At 42.7% G+C, this 27,426-nt stretch overlaps 2 protein-coding genes across 6 annotated transcripts; one reads left to right on the plus strand and one right to left on the minus strand.

Annotated features, from left to right (window-relative positions):
• The first annotated feature begins 192 nt into the window (after positions 1-192).
• LOC119174418 (testis-expressed protein 264) lies at positions 193-10,698 on the plus strand. Its single transcript, XM_037425311.2, has 3 exons — positions 193-735; positions 3,569-3,790; positions 5,673-10,698. Exons 1-3 carry the CDS (start codon positions 475-477, stop codon positions 6,018-6,020), a joined length of 831 nt encoding a protein of 276 aa, XP_037281208.2. The 5' UTR covers positions 193-474; the 3' UTR covers positions 6,021-10,698.
• LOC119174417 (uncharacterized) lies at positions 7,540-27,412 on the minus strand. 5 transcript variants are annotated; one of them, XM_075895670.1, is made up of 8 exons: positions 27,068-27,412; positions 22,832-22,955; positions 21,322-21,387; positions 19,051-19,143; positions 17,292-17,384; positions 15,322-15,411; positions 14,347-14,427; positions 7,540-13,058 (listed from the first exon to the last, which is right to left on the minus strand). In XM_075895670.1, exons 1-8 carry the CDS (start codon positions 27,210-27,212, stop codon positions 12,887-12,889), a joined length of 864 nt encoding a protein of 287 aa, XP_075751785.1. In that variant the 5' UTR covers positions 27,213-27,412; the 3' UTR covers positions 7,540-12,886. The 5 variants fall into 5 exon arrangements, with proteins under 5 accessions (XP_075751785.1, XP_075751784.1, XP_075751788.1 ...); XM_075895669.1 differs by having other exon boundaries at positions 7,540-13,067; positions 27,068-27,403; XM_075895673.1 differs by lacking the exon at positions 15,322-15,411 and having other exon boundaries at positions 7,540-13,067; positions 27,068-27,410.
• Between the last annotated feature and the right edge of the window lie 14 nt (positions 27,413-27,426).

The following is a 27,426-nucleotide window of genomic DNA, read 5'->3' on the forward strand; positions in this document are numbered from 1 at the left end:
CTTGCCTGCCTGTAGAAGATGACCAGCCGTAGCATTGTTCGTTTGAAGGATGAAAGCATGCGAAAGTTTGGCCACGCGTTTAGACGATTTAACCCGGTAATACATGAGAACACTTTGTAATACTACGTATTGAAGTAGGCTGTATGCAAGCGCCCCCTATGCTTGCATATTATAAAGCATATCTCTACACGAGTAACCTCCCTCATATTTTGAGGTCCTTTGCATCACTTGCGCGCTGCAGAAAAAAGCAACAGTTGCGAGCTCGAGGAAGAGCGTTCCGAAAGCGTTCGAAGCTCGCCGCGATGACGCGGCCGCGAGCGTAGCCTTCAGTATTTCCCAGGTTTGTTCTTCAAGAGCGCTCGCAAGTGCGTTAAGCCGACGAGAACGCGACGACTGACGTTTCGTGCTGAGACGGAAGCAGCGAACGGCCCATTACTTCCGGTACCATCTAGCACCGTCTGCTCACAGCTCAAGATGGAGACTGATGTTGCGTTGCTGTTGGGAATCATCGTTGTACTGATTCTACTCTTGTTGACGCTGCTAGGCTTTCTCGGCTACTGTGGCCTGTTCGCGCCGATAGACATTAAGGCCGAGAAGCCGCCCTTCCAGGAGTTGAATGTGGCGTACAAGTTCTGCCGCGGCTCGTACAAACATTCGGGCGCGCTCTTCACCGAAGCTCACAGCCTCGCGCCCACCCTAAAATGCATCGGTGTCTACTACGACGACCCAAGCGAGGTAAGACTGCGCAACCGGAGCATTTCTACGTTTTTTGTTCGACCAGCGCAATGTTGTTGCCGCAACGCGGCCGGTCGTCATCCCTCGAAAGTTGGCAATTTGAGCGGGCGAACTCGTTCCTTTTATTGCCTGCGTACCGTCGCCTTACCAGCCCACTGAGTCACGCCTGTCACTTTCGCCGCGCCATTGGTCGTTGCCCGTGCGCGCGGTACGCTTGCTTTGAAACGAAAACGCGTTTGAAAATAAGGGCTGGTGCCTTCAATCGCCCCTGTGACCGAACGGTAATTACTACCCTTACGTCAGACCCCTTTATCAACGCGCTTATCTGAGGCGTACATTGCCGTCGCCTTTTTGTGCATTTCGAGTTGTCATGCGCCGCTTATGGCGGAAAGATGTGGCACTACGAACCCTCTCTACACACTTGCGCTCGCAGTCCCCCATGTATTGGCGCCTGCTCTTTTTACCTGTCGATTTCCTTGCTCGGCAGCACTTCCTTGGTCAACCCGGGGTGTTTGTTTACAGCAGGCCGTATTCGCGACGTTACTCAGTAAAAGTACTACGCTATGCGGCTTCTCGCGTGGCAGACAATGCAGTCGTTACATCAAGCTACCTGTCGTCCCCTCCGCAGCATGTGCGGAAGCCGTAAACACTTCCAAGATCTTCAATGCCTAAGCGCTCACATCGTCCAAGTTATGACGCAGTGGGCGATACGCATTACGCCGGAAACATGTGATGTTTTCATTAGAACCTGTTTGTCGACAAAACCCGCTAAAAAAACGTTTTTTTGGGGTAGACCCGTAGTACGCTATATGGTTGAGATTTGTTAGGTAGCTTTTAGTAGTTGCGTGGTTTTTTTTTTTTTTCAATCAGTTTACATAATTGTTCGAGCTGAAGATATTGTGCAAGATATTGGAGGAGGCTCAGGAAAGAACAGACAGGGGCTTTGTGAAGGTGTGCAGACAAATAGCTCGTGGACGCATACTTGAAAAGAAATTAAAATATCATTAGGAGGAAGCTGTCACCCTCCACATTGTAGCCATGAATTGGGAGAGACGGAAGAATGCCAACTTTGTTGCGAAGTCGTGTATCCGTGGGTTAATTATTCTTAGAGCAGCTGTGGTTGTTTCCTTATTATTTATGAGGCATGCTTTTCTTGTGTGCAAATACATTACTTCATTCCTGTCATGCTGTTCAATATTACTTCAAGTCCTATAGCTATAGAGAACTGGAAAATATCTTTAGGAATGAAACTGCATGTTTCTATGTACTGATAGCTATTAGCTGTATGGTATCACTATTAGCTGGTCGTAAACAGAAAGTGTTATTATCCTCATGTTAACTTTATTCTGTGTTGCTGTTTTGTATCTCTACAGAAAAGTTGTCTTTTTTCAGTTTTGTTATTACTAGCCAGTTTCTTTTTAATATTTTGTATATTCACTTAATATTTAGAAATACTATGTAAACAGATTTAGTCTGACATTTCTGGCTTGATGCTACAGAGAACATGTTGCCATGATGGGGATAACTGTAAATTGTGCAAATTTCATTATGAACTTTTCAAACATGCATTTTTAAACAACTTCAACAGCCTTCAACAGCCACTGTGAGCAGGCAGTGTATTTTGTGTGAATCAGTAAAAAAAAAAAATCAGTTGCATGTGTAAGATGCTGCATCTCTTCTAGAGAGTTTTGTCAGGCACTGAATGCTTAACATGTTATATTCCAAAGGCATGCCTCAATCGTCCATTCCAGTGATTTCTTATAGAATTCATGAAAAGTTTAATTGTGTGTTTATTGCCCCTTTGTGTATAATACATACAGCTGTGTTGCGAACGTCTGTCATGTTAGCTTAACTAGAGGAAGTCCTGTATTATTGCACTATGTCCGATGTACAAAGATTTCAGCATGTTTATGCATTATGACAAAAAAGAAAAGGCACATATACAAGAACAAGCTTGAAGGGAAAGACAGCATCACAGATCAGTCTTTGCTCTCATCATTATTCTTGTATGTATGCCTCTTTTTTGTATACTTCATATGGCTGAAAATGGACAAAGAGTTCTGCTGTTGGGCACGAGCTCATCGTTTCACTTTTAAATTGTGGCAGCTACATGTCAAAATGTAGCTGCCACAATTGACATGTTTGTGACATGTGCAGAGAGTAAACCCTCATTTACCACATAATTTCAATGTTTCACAGCACATGTAGTGAGGACAAATAAAGAGTAGGCACACACAGCGCTAAACTTAGAACAGGCTTTTATTTTCCTATTCGCCCTGGCTCCTGATTTCTTGTTCGTCCTCATTCCATGTGCTACGAAACATTAAAATTGTACTGCACCGATGCTCAACCTTAGTCATTTACCACACTCTTGGTCTATGTTTAACAACCCTGGCTACCCAGAAATAAATCTGTAGTACTTCAGTTTTGCATGTTTAACTGCCCGTGTACTGCTTTAGGACATTTAATGCACTCAATAATCACTAATTGGTGTGGAATCGTGTTTCAAGTATCTGTTTTTGCCACTACTGCCTAGAGGTCTGTTGCTTAAACAAACAAAAGTGTGCAAAAAAAGATGGATGAGAAAGGTTGTTATAACTTCATCATCTCTTCCTTTTGGTGCCTTGCTTATGAATAAAAAAAGCATTGCTAAAAATGCTTTATTTGCTTATTACCAACTGTGCATTTGAATGCTTAATATGATACAATATCTCAATTTTCGTGCTTCATTTCACAGCTTGCCTTGTGCCCGGCTGCCACAATGTTTTACTTACGTGTGATAACCAGGGAATATAGAATGCATTTATAAAGGGCTTCTGCTCGACACTTTCAGGTTGACGTGCCGCGCCTACGCTACCTCGTGGGTGTGGTGCTGAACGACAGCGACCGGCCGGCCACCAAAGAGGTCAAGGAGCAGCTGGAAGCTGAAGGCTTTAAGACTGTCAGCTTCCCAGCCGTCGATCATGCTGTCACCACTGTGTTCCCGTTCCGCGGCTCAGTCTCTGTGATGATCGCCATGGCCCGTGTCTACCCTAAGCTCAGAGAGTACATCAAGGTGTGTAAGGCACATCGCGGTACTTTCTATTTACAGCCTTCCGTGGTGCCACAGTATGGGACTGCGAAAGAGTGTGCTATAGGTTATAGAACATTGGAAGTCCTCTGCATTCATTCTTCATAGGCGGATGCACACAAGCCTGCACCAATGGGTGTGCACTCTAGACTTAGACCGTGAGCTGGACAGCCAGTGACTCTGCCTTCAGAGAACATAGCAGAGGGCATGAGCTGGAGTATTTTTTTTTTTTTTTTTCAGAGGCGATCAGCTGCCCTGCTTCAATCATCTGGGGCATGCCTCCCTGGACTTCTAAACTTGGACTATAACTGTTTGTGGAGGGGGTGCAGAGTGAGCTGTGTGCCAAGCGTATTTTTTTTTTTAGCACTTTCGTGGTCCCTTCCTTGCATAATCGTATTTGGTGTCATTGGCACACACCTTGGTCCCTCCTGGTTCACTATGTGCAAAGAAAAATCGAAGCTTTGCAGGCAGTACTACCATCTGCATTGAGGTTACATAAACGCTGTGGTGCCGTCGTACACCACCGTGGTTCCGAGCGTTGCGAGCTCCATGTGGGGTTTCACATCATCATTTGTCTTGTCGCACCGTGTACCATACATGCCGCTGCGCGTGCCAGCTCGGACCATCGCTTCGAAGGAACGGCGAGTCCAGGCACCGTCCAAATGCCCGAAGGGGTCTCCTCGAACTGCATCTCGCGCTCCCACTTGTCAGGCTAGTGCAAACAAGGCCTGAATCCCGCCAAAATTAGGCCAATGGGACACTGCGTTAAACCTTTGAGGGGCGGGGTGACAGTGAAGTGACGGCGATTTATGACCAGCTGCCATCCCTCGGATTAGGAGGAGAGAAACATGAGAACTCTGCAAGGGGAAGTGGCATTGAGCAACCAATGCGGATGCCTGCATTTTCATAGTGCAGCCCCGCCGCGGTGGTCTAGCGGCTGCTGACCCGCAGGTCGCGGGATCGAATCCCGGATGCGGCGGCTGCATTTCCGATGGAGGCGGAAATGCTGTAGGCCTGTGTGCTCAGATTTGGGTGCATGTTAAAGAACCCCAGGTGGTCAAAATTTCTGGAGCCCTCCACTACGGCATCTGTCATAATCTTATGTTGGTTTTGGGACGTTAAACACCATATATCAATCAATTCCCATAGTTCATGAGACTTGGAATTATAAGTTATGATAACTGATGAAATGTTTGGCACTGTAGAAATTTTGTAATGTGATTCTAAGTCTAACGACTCTAATAACAAAATCTGTGTTGTCTTTTAAAGTGATTATGACAATGTTTTAGTGATTACAGCTCGTAGTTTCACTAATTTAAACAGTAGCAGTGATTTTAAGAATTCTGTTCTCATATGTCAGAAGCCTTTACTCTTATAGGTGCTGGCCAATCGCACATCCTGTGGCACCATTGCACAACTGTATCAATGACCAGTCGCCAATAGCATGTATAACTCTAGAAAGTGGTGCGAATGCACTCCGGTAGCTATCTCGTTTTACTGAAGAAAAAGAATTCTTTGCAGGTGTGTATGTCAGTCTCGCAACAGGTGCATCAAAGACAGCAAAGCTGGGTAAAAGTTCTTGTGCACTTTAGAATCACTATTAGTTTGTTTATTTTCTCACAGCCGTACTTGAATGTAGAAATAGTTGATGCTATGTTTGAGCACGGTCATAGCCGGCTGTTTCCGGTGGTGGCTCCGACTTGTGCTTTATTGCAGCACATCAAGGCAGACATTACCTTTCATTGAGATTTGACATGGCTTGCACCTTTATTTTAAAGAGAAGGAAGTGAAGACATACTAAAAGAACCCAAGAAATAAGAATCTGTATACTCAGCTTGACTTGTTGCTTGTGATCATTTCTATGCAGGAGAAGCTGCTGTGCGCACGGCCTATGATGGAGATCTATGAGGACGAGCGGGTGCTGTTTGTTTGCCCACTTTCGAAGCAAGACGAGTTCTACGTCGAGGAAGCCACCGAAGACCCCGAAGAGGGTGCCACATCTGACCCTGGCACCACTACCGCTTCCGAAGAGGATCACGGTGAGGACGAGGATGAAGAGGAGGAAGAGCCACCATCTCTACCCACGAGCCAACCGGCATCGAGCAATGGCAATGGCGGCAATGGAAACACAGAGGAAAGTGACCACGAGCGTGGCTCTCGCAGCAGCACCACGTCCTCCTTCGAAGAGCTGCGCCTCGAGACTGCATCTAACTAGGCACTGCTCTTTTCGGGCCTCACCATGTTCTTCCCCTCCCAATTGTCCTTCTTCCCCGGTGTTGCACGTGGGACGTACACTGCATGACCTTCCGCAAGTGCACAATGCTTCCATCTCTCTCTCCTCCATCCCAGGGCTTGAACCTCAAGTTGTTGTTTTGAGGTGTGCACGCAGTTATAGTTGAGGTGTTCGTTGAAGGAGCCTGCTCTATTGGAAGGGTGTCTGAGGGAATCTGAAGCAATGCTAAATGTAGTCATAAGTCATGCCTATTTGGTATATTTGGTAGTAATAGTCGGCATGCTCCATTACATCAGCAAACATACTATTAGATAACTACAGGATCCACTAATTGGCATCCAGCATTGTTTTTAATTGGAGACTGGATTGGGTATTTCTTTTCAAACTCTGTTCCTGTTTCACAAAGGTTTGCTGTCTGAATCGTCAGAATAGTGAGCCACCTGTCTGAAGATGACATGCGCTGTTGTGCTGCATTCTTCACCTTCTGTGTCATACAAAGTGGATATATGCAAGCCTTCACGCACGTTGAACTCTGTGAAGGAGTATGCTGTTGAATGCATCATAACAATGTCTAGTTTGTGCGGTCCAAGGCACATCGTTGAGCCGTATTTGAAATGAATACAGAGTTCTGTTCATGGCACTCTTGAAAGTCTGGTAGAGGACTATAGTATCCAAAGTATTTTGGTAGACTAGTGAACAGCATAACATCATCGATTGGAAGCACATCCATTTACACCTGGCAATCAGGGCATGGCTTGTCATCTTCCAAATGTTCATAATTCAGTGGTAAAGGCACGACTGCATGTAAGAGGATAATGACTTGTGTTTGAAATTGGCGATGTACTGTTGGGTAATGCCATATCCGAAGTGTATCTGAAGTAGGTCCCACATCATTACAATTTTCTCAGGTCTGCATTCAAGCTTCTTTCCTGTCGCAAAGGAAAGAGAGGAAGAGAGTACATTTGTGACTGCATTGTAGTTTCAGTGACCCGTAAAACACCACCGCACAGGACTCTACAACGAGCAGGATCCTTGCAGTGAACAGGATCCTCGCAGAGAAATTGTCTGCAGTGAGGACGAGATTCTGTTGGTAAGGAAATAAGACCAGCTTTTTTTTATCTATGGAAAAAGCTCCCACGTTTCTTGTACAGGTGTAGCATTGGAAAGAGAGTTAAGAAGGGAAGAAGCATGTTTCAATAACTTCCAATTGACTGTTGCACAAGTGTCCAGCTGTATCTTCCGTATTATCCACCCCGTTTACTCGAGCCACTTCTGGATTTTTGTGGCACCGTCAAGCGTTTGGGACTGTCGGACATACATTTATGTATACGGAAACTGTGCGGGGTCGACTTGGACTGGACCTTCTGATTAGTTTGGTAGGTTCAGCGAAACTTTTACTCTCTAGTCCAGCCTTTTGAGGGAAACCACAGATAGGAACGAGTCGGTCTTGTCCCAGGACAGAGTGCCGTTTTTGTTTCGGTTGTTGGTGACCTTTCAAGAGTTCTTTTTTTTTTCTTTTTTTAGACCACATCTTGCAAAATTGCCGCATTGTACTTTTTAAGCAAAAGTACTACTGTGACATTGTAGTGTGTCTCGTTCAGTACTATGTGCCGCCTTCCTAGCAGTGTTGTGTGCTTGCCATAGAAGCATGATTTTAAGAGGGGCGGTTGTAAGCTACACCCTCTGCAAGTTGCCGTCACTGGTTTGACGTCCTCTCGCTTTTCTGTTTTGTTGGGCATTTACCCGTTGCTTTTGACTCGTACTTTCAAAATAACAACTCTTAGTCTTCCTTCTACGCTGTATGAAGCTGCGCTGTTGCAGCAGTACTTTGAAGCGACTGGCAGGTCCTGGACAGCGCTGCAAGCAGCAGCATGTCGTTGAGGTGTAGCGAATAGCTACAAAGTGGAAAGGCAGCAAAATTGCATTGAAATAAAATGGAAGCAGCTTTTGTTTGCATTTCTGGGTATTCGCAAACTTCAGTGTTGCGTGCTTGTAGTTTGTAAGTCTATTAGACAAGGCGTACTTGGTGAACACCTTGTGGGCGTCGGTGTGCGGGGCCCAGATTAGAATACATCTTTATGAAGCTACGCTGAACAATACAGAATGCAAATGCAACACAATAGACAATATCTTTTTTCTCTAGAAAACAGTTAGGTGGGGTGCTATAGAGCATTTCTAAAAAAAAAAAAGCACTCTCTCGTATTAGCCTTTGATTCATGCATAGTTCAAGTTGTTCCTTGATGAACGAATTGCAGGCTTTTGCGCCAGCTTTCGAACTTGTGGAAAACTCGATATTAAGAAGTCTTCTTTTACATTGTAAGAGAAACAAAAGGTTTTGTTAACTTAAAACACCGAACTCTTCTAGCGAGCTACTTACACGTTTTCTTGCCTTTTGTGCTACTCTCTCTATTGCATGTACAAATGTGTTCGGTACTGGGTACTTGGCACTATCTCAGTTACCTGCTTATAGTCTCAATTGCCAAGCTGTTTTACCAAGACAGCTGTTTGTGTGTGCATCATTCTTTTGTTGCTTTTCGAGGGGGGGGGTGGATGGAATTTTAATGTTCTCCATTATCTTTCATGATTGAGGTCGGTCTATTTGGCCATCGTAACGACAGAAAGGGTGACTTGAATGAATCTTCTTGCTTCTTATTGTGTAGTTTTTATGAACTTGCACCTCCTGTAACATATGTCTAGTGACTTCAAGGATTCAGCTAAATCCCTCACATTTTCAGTTCTACCGGGTTCGTTGTAACATCTGGTTATCAGCTTTCAGCGCATTAAGAAGTTCTTTGTGTTTAATCCCTTGTGGTGTTATTTTTTTTTAATTCACTTTGCAAAAGAAATACATAAGGGGGCAGAAGACTGAATTTTCGTTGCACTGTCAACACTGTTCCTGTCCACCACTAAAATGCTCTGCATCTCTCGTCGAAAGCTAAACCTGAGGCCTTAGTTCAAAATACCAAACTGTTCCAACTGCCAAGACCTAACCGTCCTTCGTTTCTCAGCTGGTATAAAGAAAAGGATAAAGGGTTGATCTGTATTATAAACTGCTTTACTTGTTGACACTTTTTTCACATATTTATCCCACAAACATTTTCTCAACCATACAGAGATATTCTTGACCCACAAAAGTTTGTTATGGTAATGTTGACAGGTGTTTGTTGTTGAGTTCTGCGCTGCCAAGGAAGGAGTTTAGTCTAGTGGCTGTTTTCAATACTTCAGAGGTTTAACTTGCTATGTGTGCCTACTTTGTACTTTTCTTGGGTTGGTCAATGGCGCAAAAGTGACGTGTAAGCAAAGCGCATTTTGCTCAGTCTTGAGGGGTGTTGCCACAGTTCTTTGGGGGGGGGGGGTCTTTGGTGTTCATTTTAAATTTTTTCACCATCCATTCACAAAGCACCTTTTTTAATCGGTCGGTCACATAGTTCCTACAACAGATGCTTTTGAGTGAAGTCCTCACTCTGATTAGTGCCAAGCTGCATAGCTTTGACTCTTCTATGAATGTCACGTTCGAGCTAATCTGGCATAACTGTCGGAGCTGAGCGAATCTCTGCAAAAAAGGAGCGCTGTCACAGGTATTTAGCAGGGTTTTAAAAACTATTGGTTAACATTTAGTAGCATTTGCAGTAATGCGCAGATTAACTCTATTATAACGCAAGCATTGCATTACGGCATGCATTTACATCATGTCTGCTCAGATTTTTTGCTTTTTTTTTTTTCACATTACCATTCAGTGGGCCTCAAACACTACCTGAATGAAAAAAGCTGACATGCTACACTGCATTTCAGAGACCTTATTTATGTTGCCAGCTTCAAAAGCACACTATAATCTAAATTGCACCCTTAAATGTTGCATCAATTTTGGGCAAGCTGTCCACTTGTCAGGCACAGTATTATTGAACAGAACTTAGGCATGATTTCTGTGATGCACTGCTTGCTACGTTACACACGTGGAAGGTGCTGGTGTGGGGCTTTAACCGAAAAATTTACAACCACAATCGCTTTAATAGCGATTCCTTTTCAACCAGCCTTTTTTCGATACGGCTGGATAGATACAGACTGTTACCTTCTTTGTAAGCTGAAGTGGTGCAGCCTGAAGATTCATGGGGCGTTTCTCTCTTTTTTGTTAGCAACTCTCTCGTTGGCAAAGGGTGGATGAAGAAACCCATATGAAAGGGAAGATGTGAATCCTATATTCTGTAAGCAACTATTCCAACGCCGCCGTTAACTGTGGCATGATTTAAAGCATGCTCTGTAGTGCCTCACACTTGGCACTGGTTATGCTCTTGGCAAACAATCGATATTGCACGTCCCTTGTTTTAAGTAGTCTATTACTGAACATGCGTCTCCACTAGCCTTGTTCCAACACTCATTTGTTCTCGTACTTTTTTTCAAACTGCGCCTCCGCAGTCTGTGGTCTGGGCTATCTGTCACAGGATGCTCGAGATTCGGGGTGCGAGTCGGTAATGCATACCACGTCGAGGCAGCAGCCACTGAACCTGTGTGACCGAGCAAGGAAACTATTTGTTGCCCTTTTCGTTGTTTTTTCCCTCTTTCTATTTTACAATTTAAGGGCACTTTGCTACATTGTTCTAAACATTTTTCTCCTTATTTTGTATCAAAATAAAACGTGGCAGACTTGAGTCATAAAAACTTTCTCAGTGGCAGAGTATCTTACTCAACTGGCAAGCATGTGTACGTGGGTTTGTTTGACTAGAAAATGCATCTGTTGCTGGTGGCATTCATATAAAGTTGCCCTAAAACATGCAAATGTAAACCGCATTCAACAAAGTTTTCATTGGTGGTTACAAAATACTCAATTGATCAGTTGCCAGCTTAAAGCAAGTCTCTATATTGGACCAATTTTTGCTCATCATAAACATGTGGATCTGGACCTTGACAATGCGATGACAACACAATGACTAAAAACACCATTACAGTTCGACTATAACAAAATGGCAATGAAGGAGTGGCTACAGTGGAACACCAACGATGAAACTAATGTGACAGCGGCTTGTTCTGATGTCGGCATTTTCACTTGCACGAGTTATTTGCTACCTTTGCAGGTCACCGCGCCTTGCGTTACATTGGACACCAGCATACTGTTACAAGACAGCAGCCACCTACAAAGTGGGGGAAAAAGCAGAGAAGAGCTTTGGAATTAAAAGCAGCTCTTTTCTTCCAGACACAAATGTCATTATTGAACATGTCTTGCCTATATACTGCCGCATTTGTGCTGATTGGGGCAAGAAAAAGAGGAGTAAAAGAAAGAAAATGTGCAGGCTTCCTGCTTCTGCCCCAATGTTCAGGCTAAGCATTGTTCTAGCAGTAAAAATTGACAAGCTAAGAAAACATGCTGTGGTAGCTTTGCAGCCAAGATCAAATTCTTAGCCATGTTGGTTGCATTTCTGATTAGCAATATGCATAACACCTTGGTACACTTACTTAAATACCAGTTAGACTCCGGCGGTCGTATCGACCGGAAACCCCCTGTTATGGCGAGTTTCAATTGTTATCCATTTTCACACGTGAAATTCAGTAAGAAGACTAAATGGAGCGTACGCTGGAGTTTTGATTGGTAGTTTGTGTTCAGTGTGGCAAATCCACTACCCAGAAAGCCAAAGCGGACCTGTTCTCTTTACCTCAAAACTTTTCAGTGCACATGCAAGAAAATGTGACTTTCTTCTCTGCCAAGGCACTGTGTTTCCAGTCTAATGGGTTACTATGTTGATCGCAAGAAACTCAATGTATTGAAACTTTGAATTGGAAGCAGTGTGCCAAGGCTTTATGGGAAGTTCATTTCATTTTTGTGTGAAGGCACTGTTCTATTTATATCCAACTGTGGGCAAACTTTCGATGGCAAGGGACATTGACAAAAGGGGCTGTAGCAGCTATAGGAATTGCCACTGTGTAGCACCAACAGGACAGTTACTAAATGCCACACCTCCTGATCACTATGCCTGGTAAGGTAGCTCGAGGGATTGCCAAAATCACGCTAGTGGAGATAACGTGGCTGAAAGGGTGACGTGATCGCGCACGAGTTGACATTTCAAGTGAAGTAGCTGTGAGGGAAAATGTCGCTATAGCGTTGTAAAGACCAAAAGGGGAACATTTGCAGAGGAGGGAGAGTTTGTAAAGACCAAAAGGGGAACATTTGCAGAGGAGGGAGAGTTTATTTAGTGCTTGGGTAAATGATAGGTTGCTGAATTATAGGGGTCAGTGTTCCTTACTTGCGATAAACACAATGTGACTTCAAGTTACGTGCGCTAGCCGATACTTGTGCCCTCCAGATGGTTTGCGACGCACGAGCCTGCGAGCCCAGCTGTGCGCGAACCGTGTTGGAAAAAAGAAGAATGTGAAAGAAGAGGCAGAAGTGAATTCTCGAAACAACTAGGCGATTTCATTCTAGCTGTGTTATTATTCTCGGGCACAAGTTCGCCCTGCCTACGTTAGCTTATTAAATGTTTTCATTGAACCGTGCGTTACAATATGTAGTTTTTTATTCAATGAATCAAAATCTCACCAAGGCATCAAGATGACCATTGCCTAACATGCAACCAATGGTCACAGTTATGTTCAGCTGTCATATAATGGGAAGCCTTGAAGTGATTTTCAGTATCCACAGTGTGACATAATCATGTTTACTCATGTTTACTCATGTTCACACCACAGTTGCATATTATAATAGGTATGATATGTGGCCTTTTGGACTTGGACTGTGCAAGAGTTCAGACTGAACTGAACTGATCTGATGTTATCTATGTGCTATTTAAAATAGCTATTGTTAGGTGGGGCTATGGGACTTGAGCGGAGCAGTCTAGCAAGGTAGTTATCGCAGTTTGTTTTTAAGGCTTGGCTGCCTTGTCGAGCATATTGAGAATGTCGGCCTTCATCGTCCACACTACTTCTGGACTGAGCCTCGCAAACTTCTCCTGCATTTGTTTGAAAAATCTGATGTTCTGTGCACTAGCCCAGGTCATGTCCTCGAGACCCTTGTCAGCTTCGCCAGTGCTGCTTCTGCCGCTTCTGAAAGTAGATTTGAAAGGCAAGCGAAAATCGGGTGAAATTAGCAACCTATTATTACTGCACGACTAAGGCATTCAAGTACCACAGTCAAACGTTAATACAGTGAAATGCCTGTATAATGAAGAGAGTAGGACTATGTTAGTTCTGCGATATGAATGCCACTTTGTTATGTGCATTACACACTTCAGTGATCCCAATAAACCAGATAAACAGAGAGGAAAGATGTTTACGCGAAATCTACAGTTTTCTTGGAATGTGCAGCTAAGCATATTCATTGTAAAACAATTCAGCAATTGAGAACGTATAAATTGTTTAGAGGCAAGTTCACTGTACGGGTTTACGCTGTAGTGGTGTTGAGAATGCGTAGAAGGGGTAGTAATTTGGCTGAGCCACAAACGTTCTTTGTTGCACTACCTGTGTTGCAGCACAAGCATTCATTATAGCAGCATTCAACTGTATAATGAATCAATCAATGAGCAATGCGAATCTGAAGTGATTCTAGCTGTAAGTCGCATGTTTGCACAATTTTTGAACACAAAGAAGCTGCCTCGGATGTAGATTTTTATAACACTGCTTCAATACTACAGGCGGCTTTATGTGAAAGAATTGGTCAATGTAATTACATCTGCTTTACATGTAATACTATGGCAAATTCTTGAAATGGTGTAGCAGGCGCATAGTGCATATGTAGCGGCACGGCCACTGGATCAATCCAGCGGCCGTGGTAGCAGATCACCACTTTCAGGACTTATTACTGGAAGGTTTAAACTGTGCACACATTGATATGCTAAGGTTCGTATATAAACGCTTCAGGCACATATGCACTGATGGATGTAAGGTTTATAATGTGTTGCATTCATCTTCAAACGCTCGTGATAAAAGCAGTGCTAGAAGCCTAAATAAATTATATGAAATATATAGGAAAACAAGTCACATTTTTTTACTTGCTGTATTACGCGAGGCATAATTTTCAAGCAGCTGGATGGGTGCTTTTTTAAGCATGCTATGCAAGAAATGTTGATGTTCTGACATTCCTTTGGTGCCCTGGCATGGTCTCCACATTTTTTATAAACTGCAGCAGTGCATTTCTTACAAATTTGAATGCACACAAATGGCCAAACTAAATTTTAAACACAGAATGCGCTGGCATCCCAAAGACCAGGAACACTTGGGCAATTGCCACAAACTTCTATTGAAAAGTACCGGAAGCTTCATATTTCATAGAATTCAGCAAGGTCAAATAGCATCACTTGCCGGAAGGCTGTACATTTTATATTACCTGGGGCGCTTCGGAGACGGTGCCTTGACATTTGACCTCCCTGGCAGATGTTCTTCTTGACTTTTCTCTCCACTTGGAAAGCTTCATAACAGATAATACAATATTTCACACAGCAGACAAGCGCCACGCATGCATGATGGTTCTCTCCCCTTAGTTTTTATGTGCAATGGTATAAAGCACCAACGAGTGGACGTTAACTATTCAGGGTCATCTATTTTTCTCAACAGTATACTACAGTCTTGACACTTAGTACATTCAGCAAGCGTAGGGCTAAGTTATCAGCACTATTCTTCACACCGCAAAATTCGAACTTAGAGCAACACACAATAAAGCAGCTAGAAGGATACCAGGAGCACCGACATTTGGGCGAGTTGGTTTTCCATAGCAGAACACACAAACACATGCACACAAGGACACAGCAGAATGAGAACACAAGTGCATTGCAACACAAAGCAATAGATTGATACAACAGGCTAGTCAGCAACAGTCTTGCCCTCGTGTCTCATGGGTTCCTCGTTCTACACATTTTAAAGGTTAACACAAGTATTCGAACTTACATTTAAAGGTTAACACAAGTCTTTGAACTTACATTAACACAAGCCTTTGAACTTACATTCATGAATTCATGAGGCAACTTATGATCATTTAAACATAAACAATAACCTGCTGATGAGTCTGTTTAAACTGCCTTCAATACCCCAACAAGTGTCTAATTGCTACAGATGGCATTCATGCGTTGTAGTAGCATCAAAACATGGTTTCAGGTTAGCTTTGGCCGCTAATGAACTCGTGGTATTCGGGCATGGTGGGTGACATGCAGCACCGGATGCAGCTTCGCATGTTGGAGCACAGAAAATGCCTGATCACAGTACATCTAGTACAATATGCGCTATAGTAAAAATAAATGACACCACTGCAGCTCATCCTTTCTAGGTGACCAGTCGAACGGCCTAGTGAGAACAAAGTGCTTCTAACCTTCGTTTTTCAGGCGCTACACGGCTTACTGTGGGCTGCTGTGCAGCATGTTGTTGCAATGGTACATGTGCTTGGCTTGCAGTTTCTTTTCTGTCAAGAAGAGAGCAAAAGTGCAAGCACATCTCGACTTTTTTTCTTTTCCATTACCAATACTCTGTGTTGGGAGCAGTGGCTTGCGGAAAGCAACTGACTGATTGATCCTGTCATGTCGGAAAAAGGTCTAGACCCATGTGTGCCAAAACCTTGTCATATTTGGAAACTCCACGTTAACTGAGACAATCTCGGGTTTTACGAGAAATCAAAAGCAAAGGGTTCAATAGCCCATAAAATGTACTAGCAGGTGTGAGTGCACCCTGAAAAAGTCATTACTGTACGCGTTAGAAACCTAGTTTTGGTTTCTATTTATTTATTTATTTATTTATTTATTTAAATACCCTAAAGGCCTCGAGAGGCATTACATAGGGGGGATACTGTTAAAAACAAGGTATACATCAATTCATATAAAAGGAACGCACACAGCGATCAGACATAACTAGGTAAAAGGTACATTTTACGACAAGGATGTAACACATGGCTCATTTCACAACTCCAGTACATTTCAATTCCAGGAATCTGCATGGCACTAGTTCGTCATCATTTCGCTGGTACACGAGATATAACAACAGGGTAAGATATAGTAGCAGTAGACATATTACATATCAAGAAATGTACGCAGCACTGATTGGAATGCAGACGGATCATTGATCATCGCAATCTCGCTGGGAAGCTCGTTTTACTCGGTTACAGATAACACAAAAGGGGAATTTTGGTACTTTTTGGTCCTTGCAAATATGGACGACACTTTACGAGCATGGTCAGTGCGATTGGACACATAATTGTGACCTTAAACTATTGTGTACTATTGTGACCTGATGTCTCAGCACCGTATGAACTTCTCATCGTGCTCGCTTAAGATATGATATTTCAGCCAGGGCCGGACCCAGGAATTTTTGGGGGGGGGGGGGGGGTTGTAATTAAGTGTAGAATGGCTAAATTTGGCAAGTGGGGATCGAGGTGAAGGCATGTAAACGCTTCAGTATCTGAAAAACTAAAGCATGAAAAAATTTCGGGTTGTGCCAAAACCCCCTCAACTCCCCCATAGTTACAACCTTGGTAACAGCCCTGGTTTCTGTGGCCACTCTGTTCCTAGCTCCATTGGTAACACACAAGCAGACATTTTGAATGTTTTGGTACCTGACATCACAAATAGCCATGCTAGCCAAACCAGGACGTTTTTCGGCAACTAAGGGGCTTTTCTTTGAGAAATCCGTAAGGATTTCCTTACAGCATGTTACAATTGGGTGGTTGTCGTCATTCCCTTTCTTAACCTTTCCGCCACCTTGTGGGTTTTCGCAGAACTTATTTGCAATACTTCTGTCCATGTGCTATGAGTTGTCGATGAATTCATCCTCGCACTGTCAATTGCTAGCTTCCTGGTTAGCTCAACTGGCAGAGCAACCGCCCCGGATAGGCATTGGTCCCGGGTTTGGACCCCGGACCAAGACAAATTTTTTGGCAACTAAGGGGCTTTTCTTTCTGAAAAATCTGTTCGGATTTTCTTGTGGCTTCGTGCTACAATTGGGTGGTTGTCTTCTTTCCCTTTCTAAGAGCCTGCTGTAACACTGGATAACCCCTTGACGGCCCTAGTCTAAGATTAACATATAAGGGCACTGTTTCATATGCACAGCGTTCCAAGAGAGTATTGCACCTTTAATATAAGGTTGTGTTTTCGCTCATATAAGACTCTAGATTGCATAACAGTTGGCACACAAGGACTCCTCTACAGACCGTGAGCTGCAGACTGGAGCTCGAGTCAACCGTATCAACTTTGTCATCTGTTATAGATCAAGTGGGTAGTATGCAATGACCATAAGCCTAATGCAGATATTCCAGAAAAGGGTAGTTCACTGCGTAAATGACCAGGTACAGACAACAAAAAAACATCTGGCCCATAGTTGCTTCCCAGGGAAGGCACATCCACAGATGGTGTAGCAGTGGTCCGTGTCGTTGGAGGTGTGGGTACACTGCAACCAAGAAATAAACAGCATTAAGTGCTTTTACACGCTAGATGCTTCCGAGTCGCTAAGTGTGGTAACCAAAGTAACCGTAGCAAAAAGGTTGTTAGGCAAAAATAATGTGCTTGTGGCCTAATTATAGTAATAAAGCCCAGTGCTACAAATGTTTTTTTTTTTTTTTTGGTGTCCTGCATCTGAGCACTCTGGCACTAGGTAACAACATGTTACTATGTTTAAGTATACTAATTGCCTTGGCTATCAGACAAATATGAAGAGGTTTCAATTAAAGGCATAAGATATTCAATGTAGAACATGTGCCAATTGGCATTTTTTATTATTCAGCTACCTCTGGTAGTACCAAGATTAAGACCACATTCTCCTTGTTACTGCATGTAGAATGTTCATGGATTCAAGCGTAACATGAAGTTTTTTTAGAATAATTCGTATGCACAATTGTTCATGATAACAAAGTCAAGTCATATCAAATCTGGTTAGTAAAGATGATATTGGCTTTGATGTACATGTCCGAATCAAAATTATGCCTATATAACCTGAACTGAAAAGTGACCAAATGCAAGTATGTGCATTACTTAGCCCTAAATTGTCCTGTTCTGTTTCAATCCACGAGTATTATACTTGCAAAAAATTTTTGGTGTTGGTAAAGAATGCTTGGATTAGGCTTTGTTACTGCGGGCAGTCATTGTAGCACACACCACAGCATCGCACATTGCTGCCAGACCTCGCCAAACAAGATTTATAATTACGTTTGTGTAGCCTTTGCAATGGTGCCAGCAAATTATAAAAAAATGGTATGCTTTTGTAAACAAACAATTGAGTGAGGCAACACAAGTTGTAGTTGTTAGTTATGGTGTACATATGCTGCACCCATTTATCTTTTAGCGAACTGGTCACATCTAATATTTGTGTGATTTAGATTTCATTTGAGCATGTCTGTGCACTATTGCTCATAGCACTCACAACATGTAAACTGCATTTTCAGTGTTCTTGATTGTGGTAACATGGCCTAGCTTTCTCTAATCTCCATTCAGCCCCCCCCCCCCCCCCCTTAAGACTGGAGTTAAACCCTTACCAACAAGATAAAAATGTTCTTTTATTTGATTGTTGTAGAATGAAAGCCTCGTTTTAACAAAAGCGCACATTTCATCTGACTTTTTGCTAAAAGCACGACTGTCATGTTGACATCTGATAGTAAATTTATAGTACTGTAAATGAGAGTATCACAAAAAAAGCACCTTGATTACTCTTTCACAACAACATTTACAGAAATATTTAGTGTACAGAAACATTCAATAATTCATTTTCTACTGATATAATAAATTATTAAAGGTGCTTGTGGCTATAATATCAATCAAGCCAGTTGACTGAAAGTAGTTAAATTGATAAAAAGCACCTAAGCAGCATAATATATATATAACAGTAAGCATTGTCCTTCATAATCAGATTGTAGCACTCTAGAGGTATATAAAGAATGTAATGGTGTAAAGAGGAGAGAGTTTTAAACGCATGTTTCCTAGCACCAATTATACTGTGTCCTCCTTGTCTTGTGTCTCTGTCTTGATCACGTTGATTTTTACAGAAAGATGTACCTTCAGAGCATTCTTTTTTTTTGCTTATTCTGGTTCCTAACAAAATAAGAGGGCATGCCCATACTTACGCGGTCAGATGTTGTAGAGGCTTTCCAGCTCTGGCACTTTCTAGAGCACTTCTTGTGAGGATAAAGAGTGCATCATCGGGCAGTGAGCTAGTCCTGTAGAAAGGAAATGACGTTAATACCGCATGTGATTTAACTTGACAGGATAACTTGGCTTATTCACAATAGGTTACAAGTTAGGCTTGAGCATGCAAACCCTGTTTTACAGATTTTTTTCATCATTAGCTGACAGCCATTGAAAAGCATTGACATTGATTCCCTTGTGAATACCCTCCTTGGCCGTCTACCTGAAATTTTAAAATTTGAGAAGTTACGTACTAATGATGCGATGACTGAGCAAGCAGCGAAGCTGGTGGTGACGTCCTCCTCCTTTTCCTTCTTGCTCACTATTCTTTCCCACCCTTTACTATACCATACTTTACAAAACCATACTTAGCTTCACCCTATTACTTCGTCCTTTCCCTCCACCTCGTCATAACATTCCTTTCCTACCCCTTGCCATACCATACCTTGCAAGGCTTATCATTCTTTACCCTCTCACTCCATCCTCTCCCTCAATTTCACCATCACATTCCTTTCAGACTCCTTGCTACACTATACTTTGCAAAACTATGTTATGATTTACCCTCTCACTTTGTCCATTCCCTCCAACTCACCATCACATTCCTTTCTCACCCACAAAACTCTTCTATGCCTTACCCTATCACTTTGTCCTTTCCCTCCACCTCACCATCACATTCGTTTCGCACCCCTTGCTGTACAATACTTACCAAAACTATGCCATTATTTACCCTCTTATTTCGTCCTATCCCGCCACCTCACCATAACATCCCTTTTCCAACCCTTGCTATACTATACTATACAAAACTTTACTATTCTTTACCCTCGCACTTTGTCCTTTCTCTCCACTTCACCATCACATTCCTTTCCCATCCCACAAAACTATTCTATGCTGCACCCTCTGACTTAGTCCTTTCCCTCCATCTCACCATCACATTAATTTCACAATCTTTTCTATACTATACTTTACCAAGCTATGCTATGCTTTACCCTCTCATTCCATCCTTTCCCTCCACCTCACCATCACATGCCTTTCCCACCACTTTCTATATTATACATGGTTATGCTTGCTTCCGTTTTTAGTCTGTTTCTATCTCGGTCTATTTTTTTCTGTATCTTTTTATCCGTTTTTCTCTTCCCTTTCATTTGTTGCACATTGTATGTGCAGCTAGAGCAAGTACAACCAAGCATTTTCGATAATTTATTCATTATTGATCGGTTATTGACTGTTGGTTGCTTCTCACAATATATTGGTCATGCATTTTTGTATCAAATTAAGCTCATACAAGCATTTTCTAGAATTTATTGGTTATTGAGCTAGTTATCTATTCATTGGCTATGAATTTGCTGTTATTTCTTTGTTGATTGGCTATCACTCAGTTTGGGCCCTGCTGAGTACACCCAAGTGTGTTCTAAAATTATTGGTTAATTATTGATTATTAAGTGGTAGTTGATTTGATATTGATCCACTCTCGCTATGCATCAATAGCTGCTAAGAGCTTCTTGGCACATCTGCGCTTTCAGTGGCGCCTACCTGCCGAAGTCTTGGGACTGCCACACACAGAACGAAAATCTTAAAAAGCTCTGCTGTTTAAATGACATTGAAACAATAGCCACCAGCATAGCTCCATGCAGTTATCGATATTAATGCTGAGTAGCAAATGCCCGACGAGAATATGACAACAGTGTGTGCAAGATAGTTACCTGCCTATGAATGCACCCTTGTAACTATAAGGCCGAATCCAGGCTGACATCTAACACACCACCGTGTCACTGGCCTATGTTGAGGCACACCATTTTTTGGCACGTCTTCAAAACTCGAATGCTGGCAATGCAGCCGACTTCATTGGCAAGCTACATTAGAGAAGAACAGGGCAATAAAATGCTACGGCACGAGGGTCATTGGTGTGATGATGATGACAGGGCGTAGCGTTTGGTGGCTGCCTGAATCATGCCTATCGTCGTGTCACAGCTACCTGAATTCATCAATCACTTTCTTAGCCACAATCCTATGGCCACAATCCTATGCTAATCTGCTGTGTTATTCTGAGGTGACAGCGAGATGGTACTGAAGATGATCAACGAACATAACTTCATTCAACTTTTGAGTTAGTCAAGATAGTACTACTGTATAGAGTACTGTATAGAGTATAAAGTACTGTGCCTTCTTTCAGAGGGTGCTCAAAGCAGCTGCTGTTGAAAAAGCACACTTGCCCATCTGATCCAGCAGACTTGGTCGCATCTTTCCTTTCCCTTTTTCTTGGGCTCTTGCCTGGAGAACTATTGGAGGCAGAATTTTTTCAATGAAGAACGAAGGTTAACCAATAAACAAGGTGCACAAGTGCAGAACCCTGAGTATATAGTTATCCGCAACCACTAGGACAGCCCCCTATTGCAATCATTTGTTTATTTTTTGCCAAATTTAAATGCAGTGGTGATAAGAAAATCAAAAAGGAAGAAAGGACAACTTGGTACAGAGCCAAGCCCATAACCAATCAGTGCCATATTTGTGAAACATCTTCCTCACTTTATCATCATTGCCAAAAGGCCAGCATCGTGGCCAGATGTATCCATTTATTTATTTATTTATTTGGAATTACCCTCAGGGCCAGAGGCATTATAGAGGGGAGTGGTACATTTAAAAGAACCACAATACAAGCTTTCTTCTGTAAATACAATGTTAGCTAAAAAATAACAGTACAAGTTGTAACTATACAGGCGAGAACCAGACTGTTGGTGAGAAAGCATATTAACAGTAAAAACAAGTTACAGTAGCAGTTTTAACACCCCAAACAAGAATCAGACAGTTTGTCAAGAGAAGAATCACATAATTGGTTAATTGCATAGCAGTAAACTTGAGTTTAAAACGTCATGAAAAATAGAATGATGGACAATTGACGTCATTGATCCTGGGATATTGATCCTGGAACTAGCCCAAGCCTCAACCATAGCAATGAATGTAGATGTTTCCAACCTACAGAACTCTATGTATGTTTAGTGCATTCTTATACTATATGGGGCACTATCTTGAGGGACCCAATGAACTTGCCTTATTTGATGATGAAAGATTTCCGAGGGAAATTATGCCTGTACTTAAATATGCAAGAATGTAAAAATAATGTTTATTTTTTATTGATTGATAGGTATGTGGGGTTTAACGTCCCAAAACCACCATATGACTATGAGAGACGCCGTAGTGGAGTACTCCAAAAATTTAGACCACCTGGGGTTCTTTAACGTGCACCCAAATCTGAGCACACGGGCCTACAGCATTTTTGCCTCCATCGAAAATGCAGCCAGTTAATTTTTTATTGCTTGAAGAGTAAGCTTAAGCCTATTCATCAGTGCTTTGAGCAAAACCATGACTTTCTTATTTCCGACTGTTCACTCTTTCGCTCTGTTCAACATTGCATGGGTTTGACAGTTCCCAGCCTTGTAGCCTGCTTATGGGCGTAACAACCGCATAGGCTGCTCTTGAGCTCTCTTGCTAAACTACCTTAAATATTATTTCTGAATTCCCTAAAGAAGGAATTAAGACACTGGGTACAAACTCTCTGAAATGTACCTAAATATTTCGCAATGCTGTGACGTATGAAGGGACATTATATTTGGCCTTAGAATATCCATTACATATGTTTAGCTTACTATAAAATTAATAAAATATACAACACATGTTATGATGTGTGTATGCGTGTGTCCAGGTTTATGACAGTGACACACATACTTTCTGTTTGCTGCTTCATCCAGAAACTTCAGTGAAGACCACAATTCCCACGCTGTAGTACAGTCTTTCCTTGCCTTGACAAACTGGTGTTTTATGGCCTTCCATTTCGTTTTGCACTTGGACGCTGTAAAAGAATAGCGTTATGTTCAAATTACATTTCACTCGGTAATTCACTGTAGTGCACTGCAGTTCTAAGTTCATACTTTGGACAAGCCGGTACGGGGGTATGATGTGAATGTGCAGGTTTCGAGGTGCTACGGTTTCGCTTTCTCGTTTACGTTGGGCACTCTAGCCACAGAACACCTATGCTCTAGCCATGGCTTTCCCTGAAGCAGCAGCTGTAATGACTAAAGTTGTAATTAGTTATATTTCATTTCAATTGCAATCATATGTGCAGTCTCGGCTGGTTTTTTGCCATCGCCGCCGCCCCCGCCGTCATTCACGTATATACGGGGAAGGATATACGTTTGAAGCAAAGACAAGGGCAAACTTTTGCTCAGCCACAGATCTCCTGACGACATGCTAACGACACGTCTGCCGATGCGTTTCGCTGGTGTTTTCGGTCTGTCATGTTACACTACGACGGCATCAGGGGCGGCGCCAGGGGGGGGGGGGGGGGGCAAGGGTGGGCTGGAGCCCCCCCAAAATTCTCGCCTGCCCCCCCCTATGCCCACCCAAGTGCCCGGAAGCATATATTGAAAACCTAGTAGGAGCAGAGCTAGCTTGCCCCCCCCCCCCCCCCCCCCCCGGAGGAACTCACTTTTCGTGGTTGCCCCCCCCCCCCCCCCCCCCAGTAAAAACATCCTGGCGCCGCCCCTGGACGGCATGTTGTCATTTGAGGCGTAGTCGTCGGCCTAGTGGGACCATGGGGTCTGGCGACTTCTTCAGTGGGCGACTCGTCGGGGTCGCTAATTTATGACAAATTAAAAGTGGACGGAAAACTGTTCGTCTGGGATTCGCATCACAATCGAAGGGTTAGAATGACAAAATCAGTTACGCCTGCGCAAAGGCAGCCGGAAATTCAAACGAAGAAATGACAGGAGCGCTCTAAAACCCTTCGAATTGTATCACTTAACGCACGCAGCGTTTTAAACAAATTAACTCTTTTGGAAAGCCTAGTACTAAACCACAATCCACATATTTTAGTTATTACAGAAAGCTGGTTGCACGAAGGCGTGCTTGATTCTGAGGTTGTCCCCTCCTCATACAAATTAATCCGCAAAGACAGAACAACAAGAGGCGGCGGAGTAGCGATAGCTATAAAAAAGAATGTGAAGTTTTCCCGTTTAGAGGATATTAGCAACCATGAAAGTGTGTGGTGCCGGATCAATTTCTATGGAAAAAGCATATTCTTGGGCGCAGTGTATCGTCCACCAAACTCTTCCCCTGAATATTTAGAGATTATGCACGACTATATTGCACAACACACAAATTCACGTTCGAAGATAATTTTATGCGGAGATTTTAATTTGCCAGGAATTAACTGGCATGAATTGGGTCATGATCACCGAGAGGTAGCAAGTGCGGAATCATTGTTGCTAACAGCGTTTATAGTTTCTCATTGTCACAACTAGTATCTAGTGCTACGCCGATTGTAGGTTCTTGTTCATCTGTGCTTGATCTCATGTTTGTAAGTAATTCCCTTGAAAACTGCTTTGTAAGTGTTGAAGATGGGATTTCCGACCACAAGATTGTTTCTCTTTCGTGTCCTTTAACACTAGTTCAAAAAACAAAGGAATCCAGAGCTACTTATTTCAGGGACTATGCACGTGCAGATCACGCTGCTATCTTCGCCCATTTAGAATCGTCGTTTCCTGTTTTCGATAAAATTAACAACGTGGACGAACTGTGGACATGCTTTAAAGATATCGTGGGCGATTGTGAAGCTCGTCACGTGCCTTTAAAAAGAAAACGCGTTGACCGCGATTATCCGTGGGTGACGCGGGAGATCATACATTTAAAAAGGAAGATTAAAAGGCGACGCAAGGCCGGAAAATCTGATCAACTACAAGGCCTTATCGCTACACTGAACAACAAAATTCGCAGCGCTAAGTCTCGATTCCATTCTGACACGCTTCCATCATTCATGCAGTCTGAGCCAAAAAAGTTTTGGCGCTACTTGTCTAAGCAGCATTCTGATATTACCCAGCTCACATCGTGCAACAAAATCATCACGCAACCAGATCAGATAGCCGATGAATTAAATGCCTTCTTTCACTCAGTTTTCGCGCATGGGTCCTCTGGAGCATCTTTACCATCATATCCTTTAATTAACCCTATGCCAGAATTGCAGATTAATGAAGAAGGTGTTCAGTGCCTGCTCCGCAACCTTGACACTAAGAAGTCTCCAGGCCCAGACAATATTTCGAACACCTTTCTTAATAATTATGCGGACTGGATAAGCCGATATCTACATAAAATCTACACCACTTCAATAGTTACGCAGACAATCCCTAATGACTGGCGCATGGCAAAGATTATTCCAATACATAAATCCGGTTCTAAACTACAGTCCAGTAACTACCGCCCGGTCTCATTAACCAGCACGTGTTGCAAGATATTAGAGCATATAATTTTTAAAGCCATTATAACACATTTAGAAACTAACAACCTACTCTACTATAGGCAACATGGATTTCGATCTGGCTTATCGACAGTCACGCAGCTAGCCGAGATTACCAACGACATTGCAAATGTACTGAATGAAGGAGGACAAATAGATGCCATTTTTTTAGATTTCGCAAAAGCATTTGACGTCGTTCGCCACCCTGATCTAATAACTAAAATGCATGCAATCGGTATTGAAGATAATATTATTACATGGATAACATCATATCTACACAACCGCAAGCAGTTTGTCGCTGTGAACAACCACACGTCAAACCGCCTGAACGTCCTTTCGGGCGTACCACAAGGATCAGTCTTAGCACCAATTTTGTTTCTTATCTACATCAACGACATTCCTATGGTCATTGACTCACCCGTTCAAATAAGGCTTTTCGCAGATGACTGCGTTGTGTACACAAGGGTAAATCGAACTGAGGACCAGATTAACCTTAATCACTCATTAACAAAAATTCAAGCCTGGTGTTCCCAGTGGGGAATGACATTGAACGCGCGGAAAACCGTTGCCATAACTTTCACGAATAAGAAAAAACCACTCAAATTTGCTTATACAATAGACAATTTAGAAATTACCAAAAGCGATCAAGTTAAATATTTGGGAGTTACATTAACATCCAACCTTAATTGGGATCCACATATAACTGCTATTTGTTCGAAAGCGCAAGGTAAATTGGGCTTCCTAAAGAGAAAACTCCGTAACACTCCCCCTGCAGTAAAGCTAACCGCCTATAAGACCCTGATTAGACCAGCACTAGAATACGCCGATATAATTTGGAGTCCACATCATAAATTTCTCATTAGAAAAATTGAGCGAGTGCAAAACTTAGCAGTTCGATTTGTGTTTTCCAATTACTCCAGGTATACCAGTGTTACTAATCTGCGTAAAAGAGCCGAATTTCATTGCCTTTCCGAACGGAGAATACATTCTAAACTTAAATTCCTGTATCTTCTTTATCATGGGAAATATACAATATCCAGATCAGACTATCTTCTTGAACCTTTCAGGCATTCCACGAGAACTAACCACAATAAGACAATACGACTGCCCACAAGTCACAACAACATTCACAAAAACTCTGTTTTTCCGTCATCAATTGCATATTGGAATCAACTTCCATTAATAGCTGTGAACTGTGACACCGTAGAATCCTTTATTGAAAAGATTAAAACTATAAGTTTTGAACAATAGACGCAAATGTATGAATAGGGATTTATTGTGAGCAGTTTTTTTCCCCTTTGACTGGTTTGTCCTTTTAGCATGATTCTGAACGTTGCATTATGACACTGTTGTTTTGGCTACTTGGAATTCAATAGTTTTTTCTTTCTTCTTCTTGGATTGTGTCGGTACCTTTCTGTACGTGACATCATTGTTTGTATATCCTATGTACCACTCCTGCTTGGACCGAGAAGGTCTGCAGTATACTTAAATAAATAAATAAATAAAAAAAGTGTAGTGAAAACACGCCTTTACACCACCGTTTTGTAGAGTTACACGAGATCGGATGCTAGCCTTGCTTCGTAAAACATTCGGATCGGATTCATTGCTTCGCCCTTTTGGCAAAACTGTTTCTGTTAGGCATACAAGAGCAAGCAGCGGCAAATCACACTCACGTTGCGCTCCAAGCTCGCTGGCGATCGCCTTCCATGCGAGCCGCTTCGCATTCTCGTTGAGAAATCCTTCGTGAGATATATCGTATAATTCCGGATAGCGCTCAACACGTTTACAGAGCTCCACAGCGAACTGGTGGTCCGACATAATTCAGTGGCTCAAATTTGGAGTAGATCGGGATCTCCGGCGCCCGATCGAGTACTACCACGCGCACGCGCATGCGATGGATATGGAAACATGCGGGCCTCAGCGGGAGCCGCAGCATCTACCCCTCTATACCACGTCGACAACGCGATAAGTTGCCGTTTTTATCACATCGTGTACACGTTGCGCACAGCCGCCGTGTGCAACCACCTCCTCT

Source organism: Rhipicephalus microplus, chromosome 5, assembly GCF_043290135.1.
Source record: "Rhipicephalus microplus isolate Deutch F79 chromosome 5, USDA_Rmic, whole genome shotgun sequence".
NCBI lineage: Eukaryota > Metazoa > Arthropoda > Arachnida > Ixodida > Ixodidae > Rhipicephalus > Rhipicephalus microplus.